At 59.7% G+C, this 25364-nt stretch overlaps 1 protein-coding gene, 2 non-coding genes and 1 pseudogene across 14 annotated transcripts in view; 3 read left to right on the forward strand and 1 right to left on the reverse strand.

Moving 5' to 3' along the window:
• Window positions 1–20430, forward strand: part of PRRC2B (proline rich coiled-coil 2B) — an 89330-nt gene extending 68900 nt beyond the window's left edge. For 4 of the 12 annotated variants that reach the window (XM_047768724.1, XM_047768725.1, XM_047768729.1 and 1 more), the window contains 18 exons: window positions 493–709; window positions 1361–3436; window positions 4770–4966; window positions 5279–5424; window positions 6024–6165; window positions 8129–8211; window positions 8554–8742; window positions 8881–9078; window positions 9438–9524; window positions 10190–10294; window positions 10428–10620; window positions 11305–11402; window positions 12331–12461; window positions 12985–13225; window positions 15679–15858; window positions 16427–16518; window positions 18628–18709; window positions 19870–20430. In XM_047768724.1, coding sequence (XP_047624680.1) covers window positions 493–709; window positions 1361–3436; window positions 4770–4966; window positions 5279–5424; window positions 6024–6165; window positions 8129–8211; window positions 8554–8742; window positions 8881–9078; window positions 9438–9524; window positions 10190–10294; window positions 10428–10620; window positions 11305–11402; window positions 12331–12461; window positions 12985–13225; window positions 15679–15858; window positions 16427–16518; window positions 18628–18709; window positions 19870–20004 — 4592 coding nt within the window. In that variant the 3' untranslated portion in view covers window positions 20005–20430. Of the gene's footprint in view, window positions 1–492; window positions 710–1360; window positions 3437–4769; window positions 4967–5278; window positions 5425–6023; window positions 6166–8128; window positions 8212–8553; window positions 8743–8880; window positions 9079–9437; window positions 9525–10189; window positions 10295–10427; window positions 10621–11304; window positions 11403–11702; window positions 11764–12330; window positions 12462–12984; window positions 13226–15678; window positions 15859–16426; window positions 16519–18627; window positions 18710–19869 lie in introns of those variants that run through there. The other 8 variants (XM_047768726.1, XM_047768727.1, XM_047768728.1 and 5 more) reach the window with 8 other exon arrangements.
• On the forward strand, window positions 11049–11134 carry LOC125121735 (small nucleolar RNA SNORD62). Its single transcript, XR_007133602.1, has one exon. It is a non-coding gene; the product is annotated as a small nucleolar RNA SNORD62 (small nucleolar RNA).
• LOC125121734 (small nucleolar RNA SNORD62) lies at window positions 15050–15135 on the forward strand. Its single transcript, XR_007133601.1, has one exon. It is a non-coding gene; the product is annotated as a small nucleolar RNA SNORD62 (small nucleolar RNA).
• Window positions 20431–22887: 2457 nt separating the features above from the next.
• Window positions 22888–24150, reverse strand: LOC125120469 (uncharacterized; annotated as a pseudogene).
• Between the last annotated feature and the right edge of the window lie 1214 nt (window positions 24151–25364).

The raw sequence follows: 25364 nt of genomic DNA on the forward strand, positions 1-25364 counted from the left end.
GTACGTCCTCCCCGCCCCCACCATTCCCTGTACAAGATGTGCGGTGTCACCGTCCACCCTAGGGTTAGAATTACAAAGAGCAAGAGCCCAGTCCCCTTCCGTGGGTTTGGAAGCTGGTAGGGGCTGCCTCTTGGTTCAGCGACCGGCTTGTCCTCCTTGCGTCCGTGCAGAAGACCTTCAGGCATCTCCCTCTCTGACAGTGCAGCTCTTCAGTTTGACGTTGCCAGTTTCCAGTAGTCAGGTTTTTAATACCCTTCAACACGGGGCTCCCATCCGGGAACTAAGAGTGGGCCTCACAGGTCTCTGAACAGGCCTTTCAGATGGCGTGTGTGCGCCTTCGGTCTCCTGTGATCAGAGAGGTGAGAGCCTGGTGATGCTGAGCAGGTGGGGTGCCGTGTCCACCAGGCCTCTGGGAAGCTTGTCTCCTTTGGGCCTGTGGTTGACCTCTGGCTTTCTAAACAAGGTGACGGGTTGGTGCTTTGCCTTCTTCAGGACTGATGAAACCCATGATGCCCCAGGATTCCCTCAGTGGGACTGGCTGCCGCTCTGAGGATCAGAGCTGTGTGCCCCCACTACAGGAAAGGAAAGTGACCGCCGTGGATCCAGCCCCTGTGTGGAGCCCTGAGGGTTACATGACATTGCAGAGCAAGGGCTACTCGCTCCCCCACCCGAAATCCAGCGACACTTTGGCCATGGACATGCACGTCAGGTGAGAGACAAAACTGGGTGCTGCTGACCTGCAGCTGAAGGAGGGGTCTCGGGTCCTGATGGAGATGGGGCTCTGGAAAGAGGCCCCAGCCCGGGAGACCCTGCCTGAGGAAAAGGGTATCTTCGCCTCTGGGGAGGCTGAGTGTGATGAGGAGAGCTCGAGGCGTTTGTGGGAGAGGCCCGGGTGGGGTCCGAAGGCCCAGGACAGATCCTGGGGTCAGAGGCAGAGCCCGCGGAACCTTGGGCAGGGTGAGGGCTGGGGTCCTCACAGGGCGGATGGGCTCAGGTGCGTGTGTACTGGCTCCTTCCTGGGCAAGCAAAGCGAGCTGGCCCTGCCAGCCCCGGACTCTTCTTGGACTCCCAGGCTCCAGCTTGTTTGAACCAGAGGATCCCCAGCTGCTCACTGTCCTCAGGGCGGCACGCTGAGGCCACCAGCAGCCACTGATCTCTTCACTCTCTGGACTCCAGGGCCACCAGCAACCCATGGCCTGGCATCTCTGAGACCTGTTGAAAGATAGCGCGCATGTTGGTGCTTGTGGTTTTTTTTTTTTTTTTTTCATTTTTTTATTTTTAAAACTAAACTCTGTGTTCAGCATGGAAACCAGGAACCAGGCTCCAATCACATTGACTGATTTTTCTGGTTCCTTTTCAGGAATGAAAGCTCTTACTCTGCCTCACCTGGAAGGTCAGGGGGCGTAAGTGCCCAGCGCGATCTCCTTGAGGAGAGAGGCGAGGAGTTCTTGAGTGCTTTTGACAAGAAGGCCCCCGCAGACTTTGACAACTGTGTCTCTTCTCAAAGAATAGGCCAGGAGCTTTTGTTTCCACCCCAAGAAAATGTTCAGGACGCAGGTGCTCCCGGGAGTCACCCCCCAGACCTCAGGGGCTCCCCACTGGAGCCCGACTTTGTCCCGGCTGAGAAAAAGCCCGAGTACAGCAGCTGGGACATTAGCCACCAGCCCAAGGCCGCGGACACAGCCACCAGTGTCGAGAAAGAGGCGCCCCGGGAGGAGCCGTCCTTCAGCGTCTCCTCCTGGGAGAAGGAGGGGAGCCCCAGCCAGCCGCCGGCCCTGGAGCCCGAGTGGCCGCGGGAAGCCCGGGGCGCCAGCAGCCAGCACCAGGAGCAGCCTGGCAGGACCCGGCGATCAGGGCCCATCAAGAAACCTGTCCTGAAAGCCCTCAAGGTGGAAGACAAGGAGAAGGAGCTGGAGAAGACGAAGCAGGAGCCCGCGGAGGCCGGGACCCGCCTGGCCCAGGAGTCGGGGCCGGGGCGCAGCGCAGCGGAGGACGAGGACCTGGAGAAGGACCCTGCGCTGGCCAGCTTAGCCCCGGCTGCCTCGGAGGATCCGGGCTCTGGCCGCGCCAGCTCAGGCCGGGAGGCCAGCAAGCCCGAGGAGGACGAGAAGCCCGCCAGGGCCTGGGAGACCAGACCCTCCCGGGAGGCCAGCCACACTCCCCCCACAAAGAGGAACAACTGGATCTTTATCGACGAGGAGCAGGCCTTCGGGGGCCGAGGGCAGGCCCGGAGCCGCGGCCGCGGATTCCGAGAGTTCACCTTCCGTGGGCGGCCTGCGGGCGGCGGCAGCCTCTGCGGCGGGGGCGTCCTTGGGGCGCGGGGCCTCTACGGCAGCAGCCAGAGGAGCAGCCGAGGCCGGGGACTGCGGGAGTTCGGGCAGCCAGAGGACTTCCCCAGGGCCAAGCCCCGGCGGAGGATCGCCAGCGAGACCCACAGCGAGGGCTCCGAGTACGAGGAGCTGCCCAAGCGGCGGCGGCAGAGAGGCGCGGAGGCCGGGGACGAGGGCCCGCGCCTGGAGAGGGAGGAGGCCGCCGTGAGGAAGGGCGACTTCAAGGAGTCCTGGCGGTCCAGCAGGATGTACCCCGAGGACCACGGGGGCCTGGATGCCAAGAACCGAGGCCCCCGGGCCTTCGGCCGGGCCCTGCCCCCGCGGCTGAGCCACTGCGCGTACGGCCGGAGAACCTTCGTGGCCAAAGAGTCTGCCCACTGGCAGAGCAGGAGCCCCGGTGCCTCCTGGCCGGAGTACAGCACCCCCGACACGTGCGGGGCCCGGCGGCCCCTGGACAGAGACTACATCCCAGACGCCTACAGACACTCTGAGCCGTTGGGCGCCCGGGGCTTCGAGGACGGCCACGTGGAGGACAAGAGGCCCTTCTTTCAAGACGACCACGCGGCAGATTCTGAAAATGCCGAGAACCGGCCCTTCAGGAGGAGGCGGCCCCCGCGCCAGGACAAGCCCCCTCGCTTCAGGCGCCTCCGACAGGAGCGAGAGTCCCTGGGCCTGTGGGGGCCAGAGGAGGAGCCGCCCCTGCTGGCGGGCCAGTGGCCGGGCCGGCCCAAACTCTGTCCCGGGGACAAGAGCGGTGCCACAGGCCGCAGGTCCCCCGAGCTCTCCTACCAGAACTCCTCGGACCACGCCAACGAGGAGTGGGAGACCGCCTCTGAGAGCAGCGACTTCAGCGAGAGGCGGGAGCGGCGAGGTGGCCATGGGCCCGAGCCTGACCCCCAGGCCGATGGCAGCCTGCCCGGGGCGAGCGTGGGTGAGAAGAAGGAGCTGGCCAAGCGGAGCTTCTCCAGCCAGAGACCCCTGGTTGACAGACAGAGCCGAAAGCTGGAGCCGGGAGGGTTTGGGGAGAAGTCTGTTAGGCCAGGTGGTGGCGAAGCATCTCCCCGTTATGAGAGCCAACAGAATGGGACGCCTTTGAAAGCCAAAAGGTAAAACGCAAACCACATCCCAGGTTCTTTTCCGTTGCTGTTCTGTTAAAGCCGTTTTTTTTCCAGGAGCACGTCATGCATGCGTGTCTTGCCGTGTGTCAGGGCCCCGACCCTCCCTCCCTCTGGGTCCCCAGGGGGACCGCCCACCAAGCCATTGTGTGCGAGCATCTCCATCACTCGCTCTTGCACTGCTGTCTGCTTCTCTTGTGGCGTTTGTTGTTGTTGTTGCTTGAAAAGCAAAGCCAGAATCCCCACCCTGGTGGTCCCCACGTGTGGCTGTCCCGGCCCTGTCTCAAGACTTCAGCCTCTGTGTCCTCTTAGAGCCCAGCCAAGGGGCCAGTGCAGCCGGTGGGGGCTTTCCCTGTGCACAGCGCCTGCTGAGCGCTGCCCAGGCCAGCAGGTGCCTCTGCTCCAGCTGCCAGGCAGCATCCTCAGCAGGGCACTGCTGACCTCCTGGCCCCGCGGAGATGTAGAGATGGCTCTTCCCTGAGTGGCTCTGCTTCTCAGCAGCAAAGAGACAGTACCGCTTGGGGCATGGCCACCTCCGCCTGCCAGGAGCCAGGCAGTAACCAGAGCAGCCAGGCTGCACGAGGTCGCGTGAGCATCCCTCGTCTGGAATCGGAGGCTTTGAGGTGGATGGTCTTTGTGCAGCGCCAGCTCATTGCCTGAGTCTGCCCTGGATCGGGAAGGGCAGGGCCCGTGCAGCCTGCGTTCCAGGCATACCGAAAAGGGCTGCTTCCCGCCTCCCACCCCCAGAATGCAGGGCCCAGGAGCCCGGGCTGTAAGTAATTGTACCCCCACAGGAGGAGCCACCAGACAATGCAGGTTCTTTCAGGCGTCACTCTAGCCTACCTCTCCAGGCCCCAGATGCCAGCAGTTGGCCTTTGCTTCTGATTTCTTCCGCAGGAGGCTGGTAGTAGGGCCAGGCCTGGACCCTCACTGGTCAGTCTCGCGAGAGGAGCAGAAAGTCCTGCAGCCCTGTTCTGACCACCCCCCCCCCACACCGCCCGCCCCGTTCCTCCTTTGCGTAGCCCTCCCTGGGTTGGCGCTTGGTGGGCAAGAAGAGAAGTATGGCCCTGGGAAGGGGGTGGGTTGAGAGCAGTTCCCTGTGAGCTCTGCCGTAGCAGCGCTGTTGGGGTGGCCTCCACCTGGACGCAGGCAGCACATGGCTACCAGTGAGCAGCTTCTGCTGAGCACAGGGGACTCTGGGAGGGAGGGCCGTAGGTCAGGGCACCGTGTGTGCGCGGGCAGTGCATGTATGCCCTTCTCCCTTTTCTCTCCTTCCCCAGCCTTTGGTCATTTCTGCGCTAACGAGATCGACATTCCTTTGTAGGTCCCCGGACGAGGCCTTGCCTGGAGGTCTTGGCTGCAGTGGTGGGAACGGCCACTACCCACTGGAGCGGGCAGCCCATGCCACCTCTGACATCTCCGAAGCCACCTGTGAGAAGGCAGAGAAGGAGGCCAAGCTGGCTGCCCAGCGGGCAGGAGAGCCTGGAGAGACCATGGCACAGTTTGACCTGAACTACGGAAGTGAGTGTCACTCCGTGTTTCCTGGGGAAGGATGTAGGCAGAGGGGCCGTGGCCCCCCGTGGGTACTGAGTTTGCCCTTTGATGAATCTCTGAGCCTCGAGGCAGGTTTTGGGTTAAGAGCAAAACACCGGGTCCCTCTGCGTCTTCACCGCTTTGTTTCCTGGACCCTGGTGAATGTGCCAAGGTTCAGGCCAGGCAGCTGCCAGGCCTTCTGAGCTGAGCCAGTCCTTAGATATCAGGTGCCTGTAGGTTGGGTTATTCTTGGGTTTTGACGAGTGGAAACACTGTCCCTTCTTGTAAATCTTGGTCCAGGTGCCATCATTGAAAACTGTGGGTCCAGCCCTGGGGAGGAGAGTGAGGCGGGCTCCGTGGTGGGAGAAGGCTTCATCGAGGTCCTGACCAAGAAGCAGCGCCGCCTGCTGGAGGAAGAGAGGAGAAAGAAGGAGCAGGCTGTGCAGGTGCGGGGTGCATGGTGACGAGGGCGCAGGGACGGGAGGGCAGACTGATGCAGGGAAGCCAGCAGGGTAAGAGGCTTCTTAACGAAGCCCAAGATGGCAGAGGAAGAAAGGCACGTTTACAAAGCGTGCACTGGCTCCCAGGCTGCACAACCCCGGCAGCCCCGTGGGAGGCGATGGGGAACCCCGATCTCAGAGGCTCACTGGTCCTGGGTGACACCAGCTGGCACGGGGCCGAGCAGGGTGCAGGCCTCCATCAGTCCCGAAGTCCATCTTCCTTCCGCTGCCCTCTGGCCGGAGTGGGACGAGACCTGTCACCCTGGAAGTCACCAGGGTCGGTGACTCTACTCAAAACAGAGTCCGTGCCCAGCACTGCACGCTCACCCCTGGAGTCTCAGCTCACAGGCCTCTGTCCACTCCAGGGGTGGGTTGCTCAGCATCGCGGCTCAGCCATGGTTGAGGTCATGGCTGGCGGGTGTTCCGGCCTGTCTGGAGCAGTTTCTGATGGTGTGATGTGGTGTCTGGGATAGCTGTCCCGGCGAGAACGCGTCATGCTTCAGTCTCACGTCCACACTGCACCGCCTCACCTTTTTTCTCCTTAGGTACCTGTCAAAGGTCGAGGGCTTTCCTCTCGTATTCCTCCTCGGTTCGCAAAAAAGCAAAACAACCTGTGCCTGGACCAAGGTGATGGGACCATGCCTGGCAATGGCCTGGGCACCGAGATCTGGGAGAGCAGCAGCCAGGGTAAGAGTTTGGTGTTTGGGCTCAGCTGCCTGGCCCACGGCCGCCTCACAGGCTCAGGGCCTCCCCTGGGAGCAGCCTGCTTGGGGCCGTGAGCACACCTGGAGCATTAGCCATTTCCTGGCTTTCTCTGCCAGCTCAGGGTGTTAGATGCCACCTCAGCACCCTGTGGCAAGATTTTCCCTGCCAGGAATTTGGTGGAGAGCAAAGCATGTCACATCCAGTGTTCTGGAAAAGGCTCCCTCCCTCCCACCCAGCGGAGGTCGCTCAGGGCGCTGCCCTGACTCCCTGCCCGCATCAGTTATCCTTTTCCTTACCTGTGGAGGGAAGAACAGCAGACCACTGCTCAGGAGAGCAAGAGTCCAGAAGCTTTCCTGTCTGTGCTGTGTGCCCTTTTCTAATCAGGAGGCTCCTCCCTAAATGCCTTCTGAGACTCGAAACCAGACTGGGGTGGCCCTTACTTTTGAGAAAATTCGTTTCCCTGAAGTTTGGGGAAAAGAAAGTTTAATCCAGTGCTATTTTTGTAGTAACTTTTCCTTTCCTTTTATTTTATTTTTGCTTTTTCAGGGCCGCACCCATGGCCTATGGAAGTTCCCAGGCTAGGGATCTAATCAGAGCTATAGCTGCTGGTCTACACTACAGCCACAGTAGTGCCAGATCTGAGCTGTGTCTGTGACCTACACCACAGCTCATAGCAACACTGGATCCTTAACCCACTGAACGAGGCCAGGAATTGAACCACATTGTCATGGATACTAGTTGGGTTTGTTACCTCTGAGCCACAGCGGGAAATCCGTGACTTTTCATTTTAAAATACAAAATCATTTGGGAGTTCCCTGGTAGCTCAGTTGGTTAAGGATCCAGTGTGGTCACTGCTGTGGCTCAGCTTGCTAGGGCACAGATTCAATGCCCAGCCCCAGAACTTCCTGGTGCCCAGCTTCTTGAACTTCTGGAGGGAAAAAAAAAAAAAAAAAATTGAACCTGCCCCACAGACAGCAGTGACCCAGGCCGCTGCAATGACAACACCAGATCCTTAATCCATTGTACTGCAAGGGAACTCCTATGCAGATTCTTCTAGAATGCCTCCTTTGGACAGTGCCCTGGGGGGTACACAGGGGAGCTTGGAGAAATCCTCTGCGTCCGCCTTTTTTGTGTAGAGCAGCCGAGGCTTCCAGAGTGAAGTGACTGGACCCCAGAGCCACATGACAAACACCTGTGAGCCTGGTTCGGGGCCGGAATTCTTTCAATTTTACATCACGGCCTATTTTCAGCTTCCTGGTTAAAACCTTGGTTCCAGTACAGTGCAGATTAACATGGGGAAATAGTCCCCTCTGACCGAAAGTACAATAATTTTGATACCAGCTTGTTTGTAAGAGTGATGGTGTCACTGTCTACATGTCCGAAACTACCCTCCAGCTTTTGCTCAAGCAGCGTGGACTCACTCAGGAGTCACCCTCGGTTATCAGGCCTTTCCCTCCAAGAGCCTGCAGTGTCCCGTTGGTTGCTCAGACCAGGGGTCCATGGATGGTTTCAGAGGGCCCCTGGCTCTTAAAAGAGCGTGTAAGGTTTTGTGTACATACACAGGGTCTGTGGCTCTAATTGGAATCTCAGGGTGGTCTGTGAGCTAAGAGAGAAGTTGGTTAATACCAGCTTGGGTTTTTCCAAGACTCATAGAAGGTACCAGCTTATAGGAATAACTAGTTGGCTTATGTGAACAGAATTGCAGTTGATGAGAAGTTTGTGTGTGTTTGCTAGAAAGCGTCGTCAGTGAAATAATGAGAACCACGTTTACAGAGATCTGTCTAAGGGTACAGGTGTCAGACCAGCTTCTTGCTCACTAGTGTGTCAGTTGTGATGGAAGGAGGGCAGTTTGGGGACTGGGGACTGTGTGAGCTGCACTGTGCTTGTTTCTCCAGCCCAGTTGTCCTTTTTGGTGCCCTGACTCTCTGTCTTCCCCTCCTGGCAGCCCTCCCCGTTCAGGCCTCCACCAGCGACTCCTGGACCAAAGCTGCCCCTGCCTTCAGCAGCACTGAGCCTGGCACTGCCGAGGTGAGTGGCCACCGGGTCCTGAGAGTCTGCTCACAGTCCGCCTCTGCCCCGGCATGGCCGTGGCAGTGAGCCTGGCTCTTTGCTGGTCTCCAGTCTTGCCTTCCGATCTATGTGAGAGGGAGGAGGAGAAGGACTGGCCGGGGACACCCACCCTGGGTAGGGCGGTAGCTGAGGGCCTCTCCCCCGTGCCTGGCAGTGGCCACTCACTTGGTTTGGGTCCAGGTGCAGCGAGTTGGCCTGGGGTTATGGGTTTGGGCCGACTTGGCGTGTTGGGAGGCTCTCCAGTCGTCAGGACAGGTCAGCTGTCACCGGGGCGGGCTCTGAGTCGTGTGTCTTGTACAGCAGGGTTTTAAGAGCAGCCAGGGAGACAGTGGTGTTGACTTGAGCGCCGAGTCTCGTGAGTCGTCTGCGACCTCCTCACAGCGCAGCTCCCCCTACGGAACCTTGAAACCCGAGGAAGTGAGTGGGCCCGGCCTGGAACCCAAGGCTGACAGCCACAAGGAGCAGGCTCAGAAGCAGTCGGAGCCGAAGGTAACGCGGATGTCTGGCGCTCGGGCTGGCAGCAGGGCTGATGTCTTCTGTCTTCTTCCCCGGCTCCCCGGCCTTCAGAAGCTGGGGGTGCGGGTCGTTCCAGGCCATGTGCCTCAGCCTCTCTGCTTCTCCATCAAGGATTCAGAACAAGGCTCGGGGCAGAGCAAGGAGCACAGACCGGGACCCATCGGCAACGAGCGTTCTCTGAAAAACAGAAAGGGCTCGGAGGGGGCCGAGCGGCTGCAAGGAGCTGTGGTCCCCCCTGTTAACGGCGTTGAGATTCACGTGGACGCCGTGCTGCCGGTGCCGCCCATTGAATTTGGAGTCAATCCAAAAGTGAGGCTTTGATTTGTTCCCTTCTGCCCACCCCCACCCCCACCGTTCCTGAGGAGGAAGGGGGAGCTGGCGGGGCGGGGGTGGGGGGGGGCGCTGCTGTTAGGCTGCCTCTGGATGCCAGCCAGGCTCTTGGGCTAAGCAGGCCAGCAATCTTAGGTTGGGCAGGGAGCGGAGCAGAGAGGGTAAGGGGGTGGCACCCTTTCTTGGGTGCCGTCAGGAAACACCGGGCCATCTTGTTCACGTGGTGAATGCTGCTTAGTGAGTTTTTGAGTTGGTGAGGCTGTGCATCAAATTAACATGTGTCTCTGCCAGAAGGTGAACCAGGATTGTTTCTGTGGGCTCTGTTCCCTTCCTTCCAGGACTCCGATTTCAGCTTGCAGCCTGGTTCTGCTTCTGGGCCCACAGGGAATCCAGTTGTCAAACTTCAGGACGCATTGGCTAGTAACGTAAGTCTCTGCTCCCCACTCCAGCACTGCTGTCCCTGAGCCGGCAGGCCCTGAGCACAAAGAGCCTGGTGTGGTGTTCCGAGCCAGCCCTGGCTTTGGGACGGGCAGGCCTGATTTGAGCCCTGATGCCATCTCTAGCTCGTTACACATCCTGGTTTTGGAATATAAGATGGCACAGTCTGACTCCAGAGGTCTGGTTTATTTGGCCCTCTTTGATTCAGGTTCCAGGGTCACACCCTTGAGAATGCGGGGCTGAAGCAGTTTCTCTGCTCTGCAGTTTCTCAGAATCCCTCTAAGCTGCTGCTGGGTGCTGGCCGTGTGCAGGCAGCCGGGTCCAGCAGTTCAAGCACCTGTTACTCCCAAGGACCTCCTTTCACAAATGGGGAGGGGCTCAGACAGGGCCCGGCATCTCCAAGCTGGGTAGTGGTGGCCTGTGCCAGCAGCCAGTCCTGTTTACGCTGCCGAAACACAGCTGCCCCTGCAGAAGGCCTCGGGTGCGGGCGTAGGGGTGGCTCTCCATGGCCTTCTTTCAGGGCAGTCCCTGAAGGCAGCTGCTTGGAATTGGAGAGGGTCTCATGTGCACGTGACTGAAACAGAAGGTGTGTCTGCAAGTGTCGCCCGGCTTCCTCTGGGCCCGCCGTCTTGCATGGTTTCCTTCCCTCCAGGCGGGGCTGACCCAGAGTATCCCCATCCTCCGGCGGGATCATCACATCCAGAGAGCCATCGGCCTCTCCCAAATGTCCTTCCCCACCGCCGACCTCACTCTGAAGGTAAAGCCGCCCTGAGCCCAGCCAGGGCTGCACGGCGCCTTAGCCTGTGAAGGGCGGGAGCTGCCAGCCCCGGCCGCCCTCCCCCGGCCTCCAGGCAGTAGGATTCACCTCCCCTCCCTCCTTGCTTCCGAAGATGGAGTCTGCACGCAAGGCTTGGGAAAACTCGCCCAGTTTGCCGGAGCAGAGCTCTCCAGGGGGTGCCGGCTCGGGCCTCCAGCCCCCGTCCTCGGGGGGAGCCTCCAGTGGGGTCAGCTACAGCTCCTTCGGGGGAGTCTCCATGCCACCCCTGCCCGTGGCCTCGGTCGCACCGTCCGCTTCCCTTCCAGGTATCTCCGCCCCAAGCCGGCTCGGGAGCCTTCCCCGTTCTCCTCAGTCCCTTCGGTGGGATTGACAGCCCCGGGAGAGCAGTGGGGAGAGGGCCGCCGGTGTCCAGCTGGGTGGTCCCGGCTGCCCACGCGCTCGGGTGACCTGCACGTCTGCCCTGGGAAGCAGGACCATGTGGCTTTGGCGAGGCTCTCCCACCCCCTGGAGAGAGGGACGAGCAGACGTGGCCTCAGTCAGATCGTGTCACATGCAGTGGCCGTGTCATCGCCTGTGAACAGCTCCTCTGGGAGATGAGACAGGCTGAGGGTGGCCCTGTGTGGGAAAGAGACCTCACCAGGTGGTAGCCTGTTTGATTTGCCTTGTCACCGTCCTCGTCCCTGTGTTGGTGCCCCGAGGGAGCCCGTGGGGATCTTGAGGGCCCAGCTGCCAGTCTCCGTGATGCAAGGCCAATAGATCCTTCTGACCCTCCTCTGTGGACTCACTAGCAGGGGGCTGAAGAGGAACGAGACTGAGAGACAAGGCGGCCGGCCTTCATAGCGAAGCCCCCTCCTGAGTGTGCGGGCAGTGGGCGCGTGGGCTGGGTGGGAGAGGCAGGCTGCAGCCAGCCCCTCCCTCCCACTGATTCCCGGGACCTTCCGGAACCGCCAGACGTGATCCTGTTCTACTTCCTTGGCTTCTCTTTGCAGGCAACCACCTGCCACCTCTCTACCTGGACGGCCACGTGTTTGCAAGTCAGCCCCGGCTGGTTCCTCAGACGATACCTCAGCAGCAGAGTTACCAACAGGTGAAGACAGCAAGCCGGGTGGCCCGCTGGGGGTCCAGGGGCGGGAGAGTGGGGGCACACCGCACGGCGTAATGACTTTCTTCATTGACTTGTTTGTGGTCTGTTCTGTCTCATTCTCCGTACCCCTCACGCTGATGCCCAGCACCTGGCACATCATGGCAGCCAGTCAGTATTTGTTGAATGAGTAAATGAGAGTCAAGAGGAGGAATGGAGCCGAGTGCTCCAGATTCTGCTTAGTTTTCCTCCCTCCTGTACCCTAGCTGGGGAATTCACTGAAACGGAATTCTCTTTGGTGATCAGGTGTCCTTCTGATGAAGAGAAGAAAGGCCTAGACTCCCAGGCATGGATGCATTAGAAAGAGGTAGTTTTAGAAGCGAGCAGGTGTTTGTTTTGTGCAGGATCGGTGTACTTTCTATGCTGCAAGGGGATGGTTTTGGAAGTCTCCCTCCTGAGGCTGGTGCTGGGCCTTGCACACGGCCCCACAGCCCTGTGCCTGCACAGACCGGGGCCGAGGGCAGTGTCGGGGATGGAGTGCGCTGCCTGGCCTGAACTCTCGTTAAACGGATGCTCGAGTATTACATTGTTCAGTTTTGTAAGATCTTGATCCTCACGAAACGGGGTCACCCCATGTGTGCTTTCCTTTCTGTATGTTTTCCACTCACCATTATGCTCCTGAAAGCCACCTCTGCGGATGTGTGCGGCTCGGCTTCATTCTTGCCGCTGTACAGAGTCCAGCATAGGGTGCACCCTGGTGTGGCGTGGCTGCCAGTTTTTTGCTTTCTCCCAAGACCAAAAGCAGCACAGGCAGGACATGCTTGGAGTTCGCCTTTGGGGCGGTGTTCGGCTGCCCGGGGAGGCGGGAGGCGGGAGGCGAGGCGAGACTCCACCAGGAGGACCGTGCAGTGAGCAGCCTGGTTCCCGCCCCCAGGCCGCCGCCGCCGCCCAGCAGATCCCGATTTCCCTTCACACGTCTCTGCAAGCGCAGGCCCAGCTTGGCCTGAGGGGCGGGCTCCCCGTCTCCCAGTCTCAGGAGATCTTCAGCTCCTTGCAGCCGTTCAGGTGAGGCGCCAGGGCTGGGGGCTGGCGGCAGAGCCCCGCCCTCCCTCACGGCCCGCGGCCTGTGCTCTGTGCTGTCCTGCCTGGGCGCCGGGGCGGGGGAGATTGCTGCCACTGCCCGGGGGGAGGAACTGAGCCTGGCCTGGCTTTCCCTCTCTGTGTCCTCCTGGCCCTTGGCCGCTCTCCTCTGCCCGCCTCGATCCCTTTGGCCCGCTCTCTGTCTGACGTCCTGTGCTTTTGGCGTCACCCAGGTTTTCCGGTGCCTTGTACAGCCTGGGTGTGGCTGTTGACTCTAGGGACACGCAAACCGTGGTCCCTAGACCAGCAGCAGCAGCACCACCATCCGGCAGCTTGTGGTAAATGCAGGTTCTCAGGCCCCACCCCGGGCCTTCTGAGTCAGCAACTTGGGGCGGGCCGACTTCTGCACTTCAGGAAAAGCCCTCTGGGGCCTGGTGTGTGCTCCTCCTGCTCGAGCTCCGCGGGTGCAGCCCTGCCCCTGCCCTGATGTTCTGTTTGGCTTTCGCAGATCTCAGGTGTACATGCACCCCAGCCTGTCACCACCCAGCACCATGATCCTCTCTGGAGGCACAGCCTTGAAGCCCCCCTACTCGGCGTTCCCAGGCATGCAGCCTCTGGAGATGGTGAAGCCCCAGTCTGGCTCACCCTACCAGCCCATGAGTGGGAACCAAGCTCTGGTCTACGAGAGCCAGCTCGGCCAGGCCGCTGGGCTCGGCGCCTCCCAGATGTTGGACTCCCAGCTCCCGCAGGTCAGGAGCTCAGCGGTCACTCCTGCCTCAAAAGCACTAGGTCTCTTTCCCTCCTGACTGTGTTTCCCTTCTGTCTGCCTCTGTGTGCTGGCTTAGACGCAGTTTGTGGCTGCTGTGACGGGTCCTCTGTCTGCTCTACCACCTCTGAGCAGCCCCGGGACCCGGCTTTCCCCTGGGCGCTGCCGCTTCTGCAGCCTTTCTCCCCACCCTCCTGCATGGGGCTCGGGGCAGGGCGAGTGTCCGTGGCATTCTCCCTTAGGCTTCCAGACTGCCCTCCCTCCCCCTCCCAGACCCCAGCTTTGCAGCCCACACACTGGCCCGCCATGCTGCCGCGAGCCCCACGTTGCTGGGCCTGGCTCGCCTTCCACGTCCTCCTCGCCGTGGGACCGTGGGCCCCGTTGGACAGTTCTGAGGGTCACGCCCCTCCTTTAGCCCCTGGCTCAGCCTCCAGGGCGGGCTCCTGTTGCCGTACTCGGGCTTCGATGTCTCTGGAGGTGACCCTTCCGGGTCTCTGGCCGCCCCCGTTCTGTGGCTGCTTCGCTGCCAGTGCTCCACTCTGCTCATGCCCAGTGTGGACTCATGACTACTGCTAGCTGTACCTCTCCCGTCTTGTTAGGCTGCAGGGTCTCACCCGGTCACCACGTCTGACTCTTCTCCCTCCAGTGACCCAACCACCTTTGAATCCTTTCTCCTGGTACCGGGGTCCCAGACCCCCTCCTCATCATTTGCCTCACCGCCCCCCACCCCTCCCTCCCTGTGTTCACCTGGCCTTCTCTGCCCAGCTGCCTGCGGCTGGAGGAGCACAGACCCCATCAGGCTGGATTGGGGCTGAAACAGCCACCCTCTGGACAGCCAACCCCCACAGCTCCAGGCACCTCCCGCCCTCGCTGCCTTCCCCCCACTGTGCGCGCGTCCTGGGCCGCCGAGGACGTAGATGCAACATCTAGGGAGAGAGAACTTCAAGCTCCCAGCACATCTCCAAGCCCGCAAGGGGCCCCGGGGTGAGGGTGGGCGGCGTGCTTGTGGGCCTGTCCTCCACCCACGGTCCCCTGCACACAGATGTGCCACCGTGCTGCTTGCTGGCTGTGAGGGCCTCTGCACTGCACTCAGGCAGCCCTGTCGTCCTCTGGTTTTTGAAAAACCAAATCCCTTCAGGACACCAGTAGCTCCCATGGCATTGAGCCCGACGGTTGGCTCTTGGCCCTCTTCCTACTAACCTGTCGGTAGCATGTGACCCAGTGGCCACGCCTTCCTCCAGAGTCACATCCGCTCAATTCTGAGGACACTGCTCCCGGTCTGCCTTTTGCCTCCCTGGGGCCTCTTCCTCGGCCTCCTTTGCTGTTTCCTCCTCACCTCCCTATCCTGCAGGCCCTGTGCCTCTGGGCTCTGGCCTCTCTCTAGTCCAGTGGCTCTAAGCCTCACCCAGATTCACCTCTTCCCAGTTCCCCCAGATTTTTGGCTTCAGCCCAGATTCGTTTCTGCACCTGCCTACCAGCTCTGCTCCTGATTCTTGGTGTCTCGAACTTGAGGGAGCAAACATCATCCCGGGGGCCCTGCCCCCGCCACAACACCCCCGCTGATCCTTCAGCAAGTCCTGCCTCCCCCCGACCTCCCTGCCCCCCCCCACGCCCCCACTGATCCTTTAGCACATCCGGGCCTCCCACCTCCCTGCCAGGGCCCCGCAGCAGCTCCTGCATCTCCTCCTCGCTTCCGTTCTTGGCACTGCAGCCAGGGCACCCCCTTTAGCCACACTGCAGGTCACAGCACGCCCCTGGGCCAGCAGCGTAGGAGGGACGGGGGGCCTTGGGGTCTGGCTGCCACATGTCTCCGTGATGCAAGTCCAATAGATCCTTCTGACCCTCCACTGTGGACTCACTAGCAGGGGGCTGAAGAGGAACGTGACTGAGAGACAGACGTGGCCACCCCTCCCTGCCCCGAGGGTCTCCTGGCTCATCTCCCTCCTCTCACCACCCGTGCTGGGCTGGAGGAGTGTCCGCTGGGGCCTGGGCTCTCTGCCCGTGCGTCTGTCGGTGCGCGCTCCCCAGCACCGATCCTCAGCGTGGGTCCAGGTCTCCACTGTGCTTCCGGGAGTCCTAAGCCCCGGCCCCGGGGAGGCCAAGCACAAAGGAGTCTTGCCTTGTGCCAGAGGGGCACAGAGACACACTTGGTGTCTGGCTCTTCCTTGAGGAGGCGTCTTGACCTCCCCTGACCTATGTCCCCACCCGCGACCCGACGCCCGCAGTCCGGCCCTGGCCCCCCCACTGCCTGAGACTTGCCCCCACTCGGAGGGGAGGACCAGCGAGGTGAGGAGGCCGCCTGCCTGGCAGGGCCTTGCGTCCATCCTTCCGGAGTAAGAACCTGAAGTGTAGGATGTGGCTGCTCTTGGACGCGGGTGTCATGGTGGCTTGTGGCTGTGTCCCTGTCCTCTCCTCCTGACTGTCCGTGTTGTCCAGCAGCTGACGATGCCGCTGCCTGGCTCCCAGCTGCCTCTGCCTCGGTATGGCTCCGGGCAGCAGCCCCTGATCCTGCCACAGTCCATCCAGCTGCCGCAGGGGCAGAGCCTCTCTGTCGGGGCCCCCCGAAGACTTATCCCGCCTGGGTCCCAGCCTTCGGTCCTTAACACCAGCAGAGAGGTAAGGGTGCTTCCCTCTTGCTCTGACGCCTGGGCGGGGTGGGGGGTCCTGGTCTTAGGGATTCTTTGTAGCTGGTCAGGAACCACTGCTGCTGTGGGAGGTGCTCCGGGCCTCCCCAGACCCCTGATGCCTGCTCGTTCGTTCCCAAGTCCTCGCAGTCCCATGCCAGGCAGTCCTTGGTCTGGCCACGTGAACAGGCTTGGGTATGTGTAGACGCCAGGCCACGGGGAAAGGTGCACGCGACTGGGGCTGAAGGGCCGAGCGGCTGCGGAAGTGTGTGGGAGCCGTGGCCCTCACAGCTCCCGGGGTTCTGCTGAGGGCGTGTTCACCGCACGGCCAGTGCTTGGGGCTGGCACACGGCCCCTCCCGCCCGCTGCCCCCCCTTAGTGAAGAACGAAACACGTGCGGGTTCCTGCCTCCAGCCTGGCCTGGAAGGGAAGGCAGGCGTGTTCCTTTAGGTGACGTCGCTCTGTCCCGAAGCCCCCAAGGCCCTCGTTGGTGCTGCCCCAGGGGTTGGGTGGGGCCGGCAGTCTCCAGGCCCCTCCAGTGACAGCCTGTCCCTCTTCAGTCCTCTCAGATGGAGATGAAGGGCTTCCACTTTGCCGACAGTAAACAGAATGTTCCTTCGGGAGGCTCCGTGCCGTCGCCGCAGACCTACAGGTAAGGGGATGCCCTGGATGCTGGCAGCTGCGCCCTCGCCGTGGAGTCGTGGGTCAGGGAGCGTGGTGCGGGGGCACTGAGGCCAGGCCGCCTCCGTCAGCCGCGAGTCCCCGTGCACTTCTGGTGCTGGGACACGGGAGAATCTGAAATTGGGGGGTGGTTTTGTTTTATTCATCGTCATAATAAAATGCTCAGGTTTGGGAGAACTTTCTGGAAAGGGAGGGAAGGGAACAGCTGACATTGTAACAGTGTCAGGACGGACCCTGGCTCCTCACAGCTTTCTCAGCAGGTTTTTTAGAAAAGGCTCACGCCCTGGAGAGGGAGGTGGGCTTCCTCTGCCGGCGAGTATCCCTGCCCTGGCCTCCGACCCCCAGGACTTGGTGCTGCTGGCCTGTGGGCCTTTTCCTCCCGTCACCGTCCCAGGGCCCTTGGCGGGCTTCAGAGGCGGCTTAAGTCAAGGGGTTGGGTAGCAGTTGGCCCTTGAACAACGCAGGACTTGGGGTGCGGATCCTCCGCACGGCTGGACATCCAGGCCTAACTTTAGAGGCAGCAGTTCATGCCCATGGTTCCACATCTGAGGATTCAACCCACTGCAGGCCGTGTGGTACATGTGTGTTTTCTGAAACAAAATCCACGTGTAAGTGGACCCATGCGGCTCCGGCCCTGCTGCAGGGGGTCAGCTGTGCCTAGTCTCTTCGCAGGTCAGAGGGGGTCCTGATGCCTCTCTCGCCCGTGAGGAAGCGAGCTGGCGGGGAGGCCGCGTGCGCACTGGCTTCCGGCCAGGGTGGGTCCAGTCGACTCTTGTTAGGTGTGGGAGATTCCTGGAGGTTCCTCCAGCTTGGGCCTGCGAGCGCGAGCCCATGGCAGAGCCGGGCCCCCACGGGCACTCCTGCAGATCAGGCCCCGGGCTCTGGGAGTGGGAGGCCGAGTCCTTCCCGTCCTGTCAGTCGTGCTCCAGCTGCAGTTCCTGAGAATGGGATTCTTGTGAATTTCCCCCCCATTTCATTTTCTTTTCTGCTCATATTTTCACTCTCTTGGCTTTTCTTAATTTGTTTTGTTTCCCAACCATATTTTCCACATAGGCCAAAATAACAGACCCATAAGAAAAAAATACACACGGACAGCAGCACCAAACACTGGGTGTGATTTGGAAGAAAGAAGGATGCTTTGAGCATAAACCCATCTTGTCACTCCCCTGCCGCCACGGGCCGACTTGAGCCCCTCTGGCTACAGAGCTTTCCTCAGGGGCAGATGCAGAAAAGGGAAGCGCACGTAACAAGAGTCGCCCGTGTCCATTCACAGAAGGAACAGCTGCAGCTTTTTTCTTTGGAGAATATGTAGAAGATAGAAGCCTTGCCCAGTAGCTTCTGTTTTCCTGGTGTTTCGGTGGGGTTGGAGAGATTGGTGTGTTTCTGTAGTGCAGTGTTTCCTGGGTTTTCTGGAAACAGGGCTTCTGAGGCATGCCCTGTCAGAAGGGGTTCCCTGGTCAGACACTTGGGTCACGTGCTGCGCCCGAGAGGACCCACTGGGGAGGTGGGGGCACGGCGCAGCATGGGGGTCTGCTCCTGCTATGCCCACACCCAGAACGGCTCACAGTTTTCCGACAGCAGAATCCTTTTCCCACACGGCACGTGATTAACAAACCTGGGAGCTAGTGGTTTTTGGTCGGTGGAACCCGTTCAGAAAGACGTTGTACGTTTTTGTCACTTTGGGTATCTGTCTTTGACACACACACACATACACACACACACACACACACACACACACACTCACACACACCCCACTCCACCCCCCACCCCCACCCCCTGGAAGACTGGAAAGATACTCTAACATCCACAGTCTCGTATCGGGTTATAGCGCTTCTGTCTGGGTCCTAGCATCCTGTTGGTCCAGATTCTCCAAACCCCAAGAGCCAGTCAGTGCCCTTCCATCATCCGGTCAGCGTCTGCCCCTCAGGTGCGTCTCGTGAGCGGGGTTGGAGGTGCCAGGGCACAGCGATGACCCCTCTCCCCCGCCCTCTGGCTGTCTGGGTCTGTTTCCTGTGTCGGAGGCTTGACTCCGTTTCCGTGGTGACGCATGTGTTCTCACCCCCTCCTTTGGTTTTTTCAGGCCTAGCTCTGCTAGCCCCAGTGGGAAGCCCTCTGGATCAGCAGTTAACATGGGCTCTGTGCAGGGACACTACGTTCAACAGGTAGAAGATGGCTTTCCAGCCCCTCCAGCCCCGTCTCCAAGCGCCAAAAGAGGAGGGACTGTCCAGCCCGCTTGAGCTCTCCTCTTAGAAAGAGAGCTGCGCCCTGGCGCTAGAGCGAGGCCCCAGGAGCCGGGGAGCCCGAGTCCCTCCTGGAGAGGGCCCTTCTCCTCTTGCCAGGCGTCTGGATCCTTCCTTGTCCTGCAGAGAAGGGAGGATGCGGGTTCCTCTGAGGAGGTGACGCCAGGTGGACTATCCCTCCGTAGCGACCGGGCTGTGAAGGCGCTGGGACTCGGTTAGGGCTGTGGGTCAGCGCTAGAGGCCGGGGTGTGTGTTGCGTGCGCGTGTGTGCCTGGCGTGTGTGCTTGCGTGAGCGGCTCGAGTAAAGTGCTCTGTCTCGTCCTTGTCTCGCCCGGGTGGGCCCCAGATGGAGTGACACTTTCCCATTTCTCAGTGTCCTTGCCTTCGGCACGATTCTCTTCACTCCTCAGATGTGACCGGGCTCCAGGGCGCAGACACAGCAGGCGGGAGTTTTAGTAAAACAGCTCTCCTGGCTGGCGGAGGTGGAAGGCTGCTTGTTCTTTTCACTTCTCCTAACTTGGTTCCCTGAGGGCCGTCTTTGCGTTGCTTGGACTGAGCTTCCAAAGCTTTCTTCCAGAGTTCACACCACTGTGTGAGGGGCAGAGGCCGGGCTGCTCCCTCTGGGCACACCACACCGCTCTGCAGATGAATGGGGCCCTGACTGGGAGTCTCGAGGTCACACTCGGGGCTCGGGAAAGGTTTCCGCAAAGCGGGAGTCAGCGAGGGTGGAAGATTTGGGAAACCAGGTCGGATGAGAGGCCCCATGCCCCTTTGCACAGTCGCCAGCTCTAAGACCCACGCGGTGCACTGGTTTGGAAAGTTTCTTCCAGTGGGCCTTGCCGTGCCGCTCTGCAGAGGCCCGTGGGCCCAAGGAGGGCTTCCCGGAGGGCCTGGCTCTTGCTGCCTCAGCCCACGGGAGGGAGCAGAGCAGCCTCACCCGCCTCTGGGGCGGGCCCTTCCACGGAGGACGGACTTCGTGGGGTAGCTTTCCCCGGGGACTCAGGGCAGGAGGTGGGTGGGACCGACTGTCTGACAGGTGTTTCCGTGCAAGGGTAACTCTGTCCCCATTCATCTGTCCAAAGGCAAAACACCGAGTGGATGAAAAGCCCAGCCTGGGAGCCGTGAAGCTGCAGGAGGCCCCCTCAGCCGCTTCCCAGATAAAGCGAACTGGAGCGATCAAACCTCGGGCGGTGAAGGTGGAGGAGAGCAAGGCCTGAAGGTGCTCCCCGCCTGCCCCGGAGACGCCGCCGGGGCCGGGGAGCCCCAGGTGGGCCCGCCGCCCAGCCCCCTGGCCCGGACTGCGAGATCTCCTCTTCACTCCTTGAAGCTCCGTCGTCCAGCCAGCTTGCACCCGTGGGTACATGGCATTGACCTGCTTGCTTTAACGTGAAACAAACGGAAAAGCAGACGGCTCCGTTCCCATCTTCTCTCCGTCACGAGCCTGGAGTGACCGAGCCTCCGAGCAGCGCCCATCAACCCTCCCGCCCGCCCTCCCCGGCCCTCCCGCAGCCGGGGCGCCCTCCGCCGTGCTTCCCGCCCCAGCACGGCGGTTTGGCAGCAGGGCCACTTCCGTTTGAGGCTTTTCGTTTTAAAAAGCAGCTGAGGTTTTTACAAGGGAGAAAGAAAAGAAAACAAAACCACAAGCCGTGTCTGTATAGCTGGACTTCGCTGTGTCCTCTGCCATCCTTCCCCCGCCCCTTCGGTTCCCTCATCCCTGTCGCCTCTCCGGTTTGATTTGACACGTCCCTGCGATACTGTGCGAGAGGACTCAGGAGCGCGTCCTCTCCTGCTCGCCCTCTCTTGGTTGACCTTTGAGTTTACTTGGCAAAAAGAAGCGGTGATTTAAGACTCCGCTCCTGAGCTTGGGAAGCGGTGGTGGGAAGGAGGGCTGGTGTTGCAGTGGGGGGGGGGGGGGCAGCCCAGTGACGTCAGTGACGTTTTTAGCCTAAGACTTACACAGAATTTCTGTCCCGGACTTTTCTAAAGCTGGTGGGACACTGCTTGCTGTGCACCCGAGGGGATCGTGGAGATGCCAGGCACTGGTGTTTCCAGCGGGGCCTGGACGCTGTGCGCCCGCAGCACCACAGCCCCGTCAGCACCTGCCTGCCTGCCTGCCTGCCTGCCTGCCTGCGGGGCGCCGGCACCTCTGTCCTGGAAGCCCACCATGACATGCCTCCTCTCCTTCCTGAGCTGCCTCTCTCTCCGGGTCCCCTTGTCCCTCCACCTCTCCTGCAGCCCGTCACTGGAAACCGTGCAGTCCCTCGTGGTGACGGGCGTGTGGACAGGGTTCGGTTGTGGGCGCCGGGAGGCTGCGGCGAGGGCGTCCTTGTCTCCGTCCCCGGCAGCAGCCAGCTCTGAGGACAGAGGCCAGAGCAGGGTCCCAGGGGAGCTTGGCTTGGAGGGTTGACCGTGGTTCCGAAACAGCCTGGGCAGCTTCTAAAGTCTGCAGAGCTGCCTCCCCCAGTGTGTTCATGCGAGGCCTTTTGTGCTGGGTTTCGGGTTTTGAGATGAGAACTAGAAGGAAATGATCCCAGAGTCTGTCATCCCGAGGAAAGGGAGGGGAAACATCGGGTTGGGCACACGCTCTTCAGAGGCACTAGCCACCTACCTGCCGCTGCTGGTGGGCCCCGGACAGCCTGGCCCAAAGGACGCGCAGCAGGCCACCCGGGGTCGCCCTGCAGGGATGTGACAGCCACTCGGGCTGTGGTCCTAAGCTCTGTGTCTAGTGTAGGACACAGGAGAAGAAGCGCCTTAGGAACGGCTGGAGTCCCCTCCTGCGGCTCTTCGCCACTGTAAGGAAGTGGGGTCTCCGGGCCTCCCTTGGGCAGGGCCAGTTTGCTTGGAAGATGCTTTCCTGCTTCATCGACAGCTTGCAGCACTTCCCTCCTTTCCTCCACTCAGACCTTACTTCTCACTCGCTTTTCTTTTCTTTTCCTCTTTGAGCCCCTGAATCTGCACCCTGACGTCCCTTCTCACAGGGCCGCCCGCTGGCCAGAGCTCCCCGTGTGCCCCAGTCGCCCTTCCCCTGCCTGAGTGCAGCTCCCCTCTGCCCCAGCCGCCCCCTAGGAGCCACACACTCACATTTAGAGACACATCCAGGTCCCTCACACCCGATTCCAGTGCACAGTGTCAAAAGGAAAAAAGGCTCTCTGCATCCTGGATGCTGTTACAGACTCTCTAGCTGTGTCCCTTCAGGTGAACCTGCCATCAGTGACAGTACGTCCTGTTCGAAAAAAAGGAAAAACAAAAGGCTCACCTTTCTCCAGCCCATTTCTCTACCCCTGTATCTCCCCCCTCCCCCAATAAGAACAGAAAACACTAGAATTTATTTATATGTATTGATGTTGTAGGTCTAGGTGAAAAAAAGAAGTAAATGTTTCACTGCGCTATTTATATATAATGTCTGAATTGTTCTGTGCAGGAGAGGCCAGGAAACTGCATGTGAAGTTGAGTGCATTTACCACCTTCGTGTGCCCAAGCTGCGGTTTCTTTCCCACTGAGATACAGATTTTAAATTGAATTCTGGAGGCAGAGGGCAGGCCTGGGGCCTGCCCAACACCCCATCTCTTCCTTGGTCTGATTAAATGCAGTTTTTAGTGCAGAGATGTTTTAAGGTGCAATATCTCTTCCTTTCATGTGGTTTTGGAGCCAAGCTCAAGGTAATAGGGCTTGGGCTCGTGTTTGGGCTTCAAATTCCCATCCTCAGAGTGCAGATCCCTGCAGAGGCGTCTGCCAGAATGCCTTGGGCCTTTGGCAGGAAGAGGTACAGACGAGCACTTAACCTTTTCTGCTGCTGAGATGGAGGGAGGGTCGTGTCCGCCTTCTCACTGTACCTCTGCCTAAACTTACTCTCCCTTCTGATACAGGCTGCTTGGCCCTGGTCCTTGATGGTGCGGCCTGTTGCTTGGCAACCAGTGACCCTGCAGTGGTGTGTGTTCAGTGTCCATTACTCAGTGGGGTAAGGTCCCAGAGCGTGGGTTCCTGTATCCACGGGGCCGCATCCACCCACTGGAGGCCTCGTTGCCAGCTGTGTTTGGTCCGGTTTTCTTTGCTTCCCCCTTTTAACTGACATAACTGTTTTCAGACTTGAAATTCATACACTTCCGGCTCTGGGCTCCTTAAGGGGGAAAACTGAAGGATGACTAATGCACAGAAAAACTGGTTGGTCCACTTCCAAAGCCATGGTCATTCCAGCCACTTCCAGGGGATATGGCTATGTCTTGTCACTAAATAGTGGCCTCACTCTTCTCCAGCTCTCCCCTCGCCCTCCTGTCTTCTGGATCTGCCTTCCGAATAGTTGATGAGGTTTGTGACTGGTGCTCAAGAGCTGAGGAGGCTGAGAGCACGCACATGAGGGCACGGCCACGCTCCAAACTGGCCCGCAGAGGCAGTGCGTGTGAGCTGGTCGAGCCCCTCCCTGCTGTGTGGTTCCCTCTGCCAAGTAGCCGCATGTCACCTCTCAAATCTGTATTTGTCCCTTGTCCCTTCTTGCAGAGCAAGCCTGGGTTAGAAGGTCTGTTAGAAATGGCCCTTGACAACCAAGGACACTAGAGTGCTTGTGCTTTGTCATGTCTTGTGATGACTGGGTAACGCAGACTTCCAGAAAGCTGGCTCTTCCTGTTTGAAAAATGACATGGACCTAAGACAAACAGATCACCCGGACAGGAATGGCTCAGTGCTGGGGTCAGACACCGGCTGTCCCCTAGCCCTGCTCTCCACCGGGACCACCAGCGCACACCTGGCTAGCGATCGTCCAGGCGCGTCCAACCTGCCGTTCACCGTTTCTCCACCCCAGTTAGGTGGCCTCCGAGATGGGAGCAGTGTCCCCAGGGCCCTGTCTTCAGCCTGTTGCGAAGCCTCGGAGCGGAACTGTCTGTCAAGGCTCTCTGGATGACTTTCTTCCATTGTTCAGAGGCGAAACTGTACTCCAAGCTTTTGACCTCAGGCCTTGCGTAGTAAAAACGGTTTGGGGTTTTTTTTGTTGTTCTTGAGAGGGTTTTTGTTTTTGTTTCCTTTCTTATTTTGGCCTTTCCTCTCTTTGTCTTTTCATGTAGACCAGATATTTGAAAGGGCAGACGATGGCTAAAGGTGTAACGTGCAGCTTGTTTGGACATTGTTTGGGGGAGCTTTTTACCTTGGATGGGAAATGGAACCGTGGGTTCACCAGGCCATGATGGCACACTTACCCTTCACCCCCTCCCTCCAGTTCAGTACCTGTTGTTTCTCCTTTCAAATATGTGATTGTACTAGCTCTTTCCATATGAAAGAATTCTCCTTATTTAAATAAAAAAAAGTAAAAAAAAAAATACTGAAGATGAGCATGCTTTTTAGGTTATATGCCCCTTGGCTCTTGTCCTTTGACTAGAGACGTACAGCTGGAAGAGTTTTCCTTAATTTACTTGGAAATTAGGAGTGACCAGGCTGAAATGCCTTAGGATGTATGGGGGGAGGGCTGAAACCTGGCTTCAGTGGGCCTTGGCCCTGCCTGCCCTCACCCCACTTTCTATGAGAAGTGGGTGGGTCAGAGGAGATTGGCATTTGATTTGTCCTGTTTTGTTGTCCCTTTTCTTTTGCTGTAAGTAGGAGAGGATCTTGCTACACTTTGGGACAGGAAAGAACAGGCCAGGCAGGGGAAAGGGTCAAGATCTTGGATTTAGGGTCAAGGAGTAGTGCTCCGCCCTGCCATCACTAGCTGTGTGGTCTCTGGAAATACACTTCATCACTCAAAATCACAACTTCCACAACTGTAAAACGTGGGTTGTGAACAGTACCTACCTCTTGGGCATCGGGGATGCAAAGAGGTCACGGGCAGCAGCCCTTAGGACAGTGCCTGGCACCAGATAAGAATGCAAGAAACTTTTAAAATCATCCCCAATTAATTTCAAGGGGAAACCCCGCCGGCAGATTCCCACTGAGCCTTCTTTCTATCGAAGCAAGGTACCTAGGCAGGGGCGGCCCTCAACTCTCAGGACCACACCCACCCCCATTCTTTGCTCCCGGGGAACGTTCTGGAGCCTGGCCACGAAGGAACCCTAGGGCCCCACTGGCCCCACTCCCTCGGATCCCAGGAAGCCCTCTGCGTGAGAGCCTCTCCACTGCCTGGGTAAGTCAGAGTAACCAGCGCTACGCTGGATGTTGAGTCACCAACATGGGAAAACAGTAAAGAGCCGGAATTCCAGTCATTAAATCTGCACACTTCTGTCCGTGAGTATTAGCTCCCATAGTCGAGGGGATGGCACTGGGCAGCAGGGTTGCCTGCTTGCCCCTTAACCGGCCAGGTCATTAACCAAAGGTACTAGTCGCGCCTGCAGAACTGGCTTGGCCGGGACTGCTAAGGCCGCGCAGCAGGGGGCGGGGGGGGTGGGAGAAGAAGCCCGCGGAGCAGACCCTGCCCGCCTTCGCTTGCGCACGCTCCCGCGCCACACAGCGGGATGCGGATAGGGTCCCACTGCGTCGTTGTAAAAGGACAGCCGCAAGCTCAGCGTGCACTGCGATCCCGGAGCGCCTTGAGCCCCCCGCTGCGCTCGCCCAGTGCGCACGCGCGCTGCACCCAAGGCGGGCCCCGCAGGCGCGGTGA

This window comes from Phacochoerus africanus, chromosome 2, assembly GCF_016906955.1.
Source record: "Phacochoerus africanus isolate WHEZ1 chromosome 2, ROS_Pafr_v1, whole genome shotgun sequence".
Lineage (NCBI taxonomy): Eukaryota > Metazoa > Chordata > Mammalia > Artiodactyla > Suidae > Phacochoerus > Phacochoerus africanus.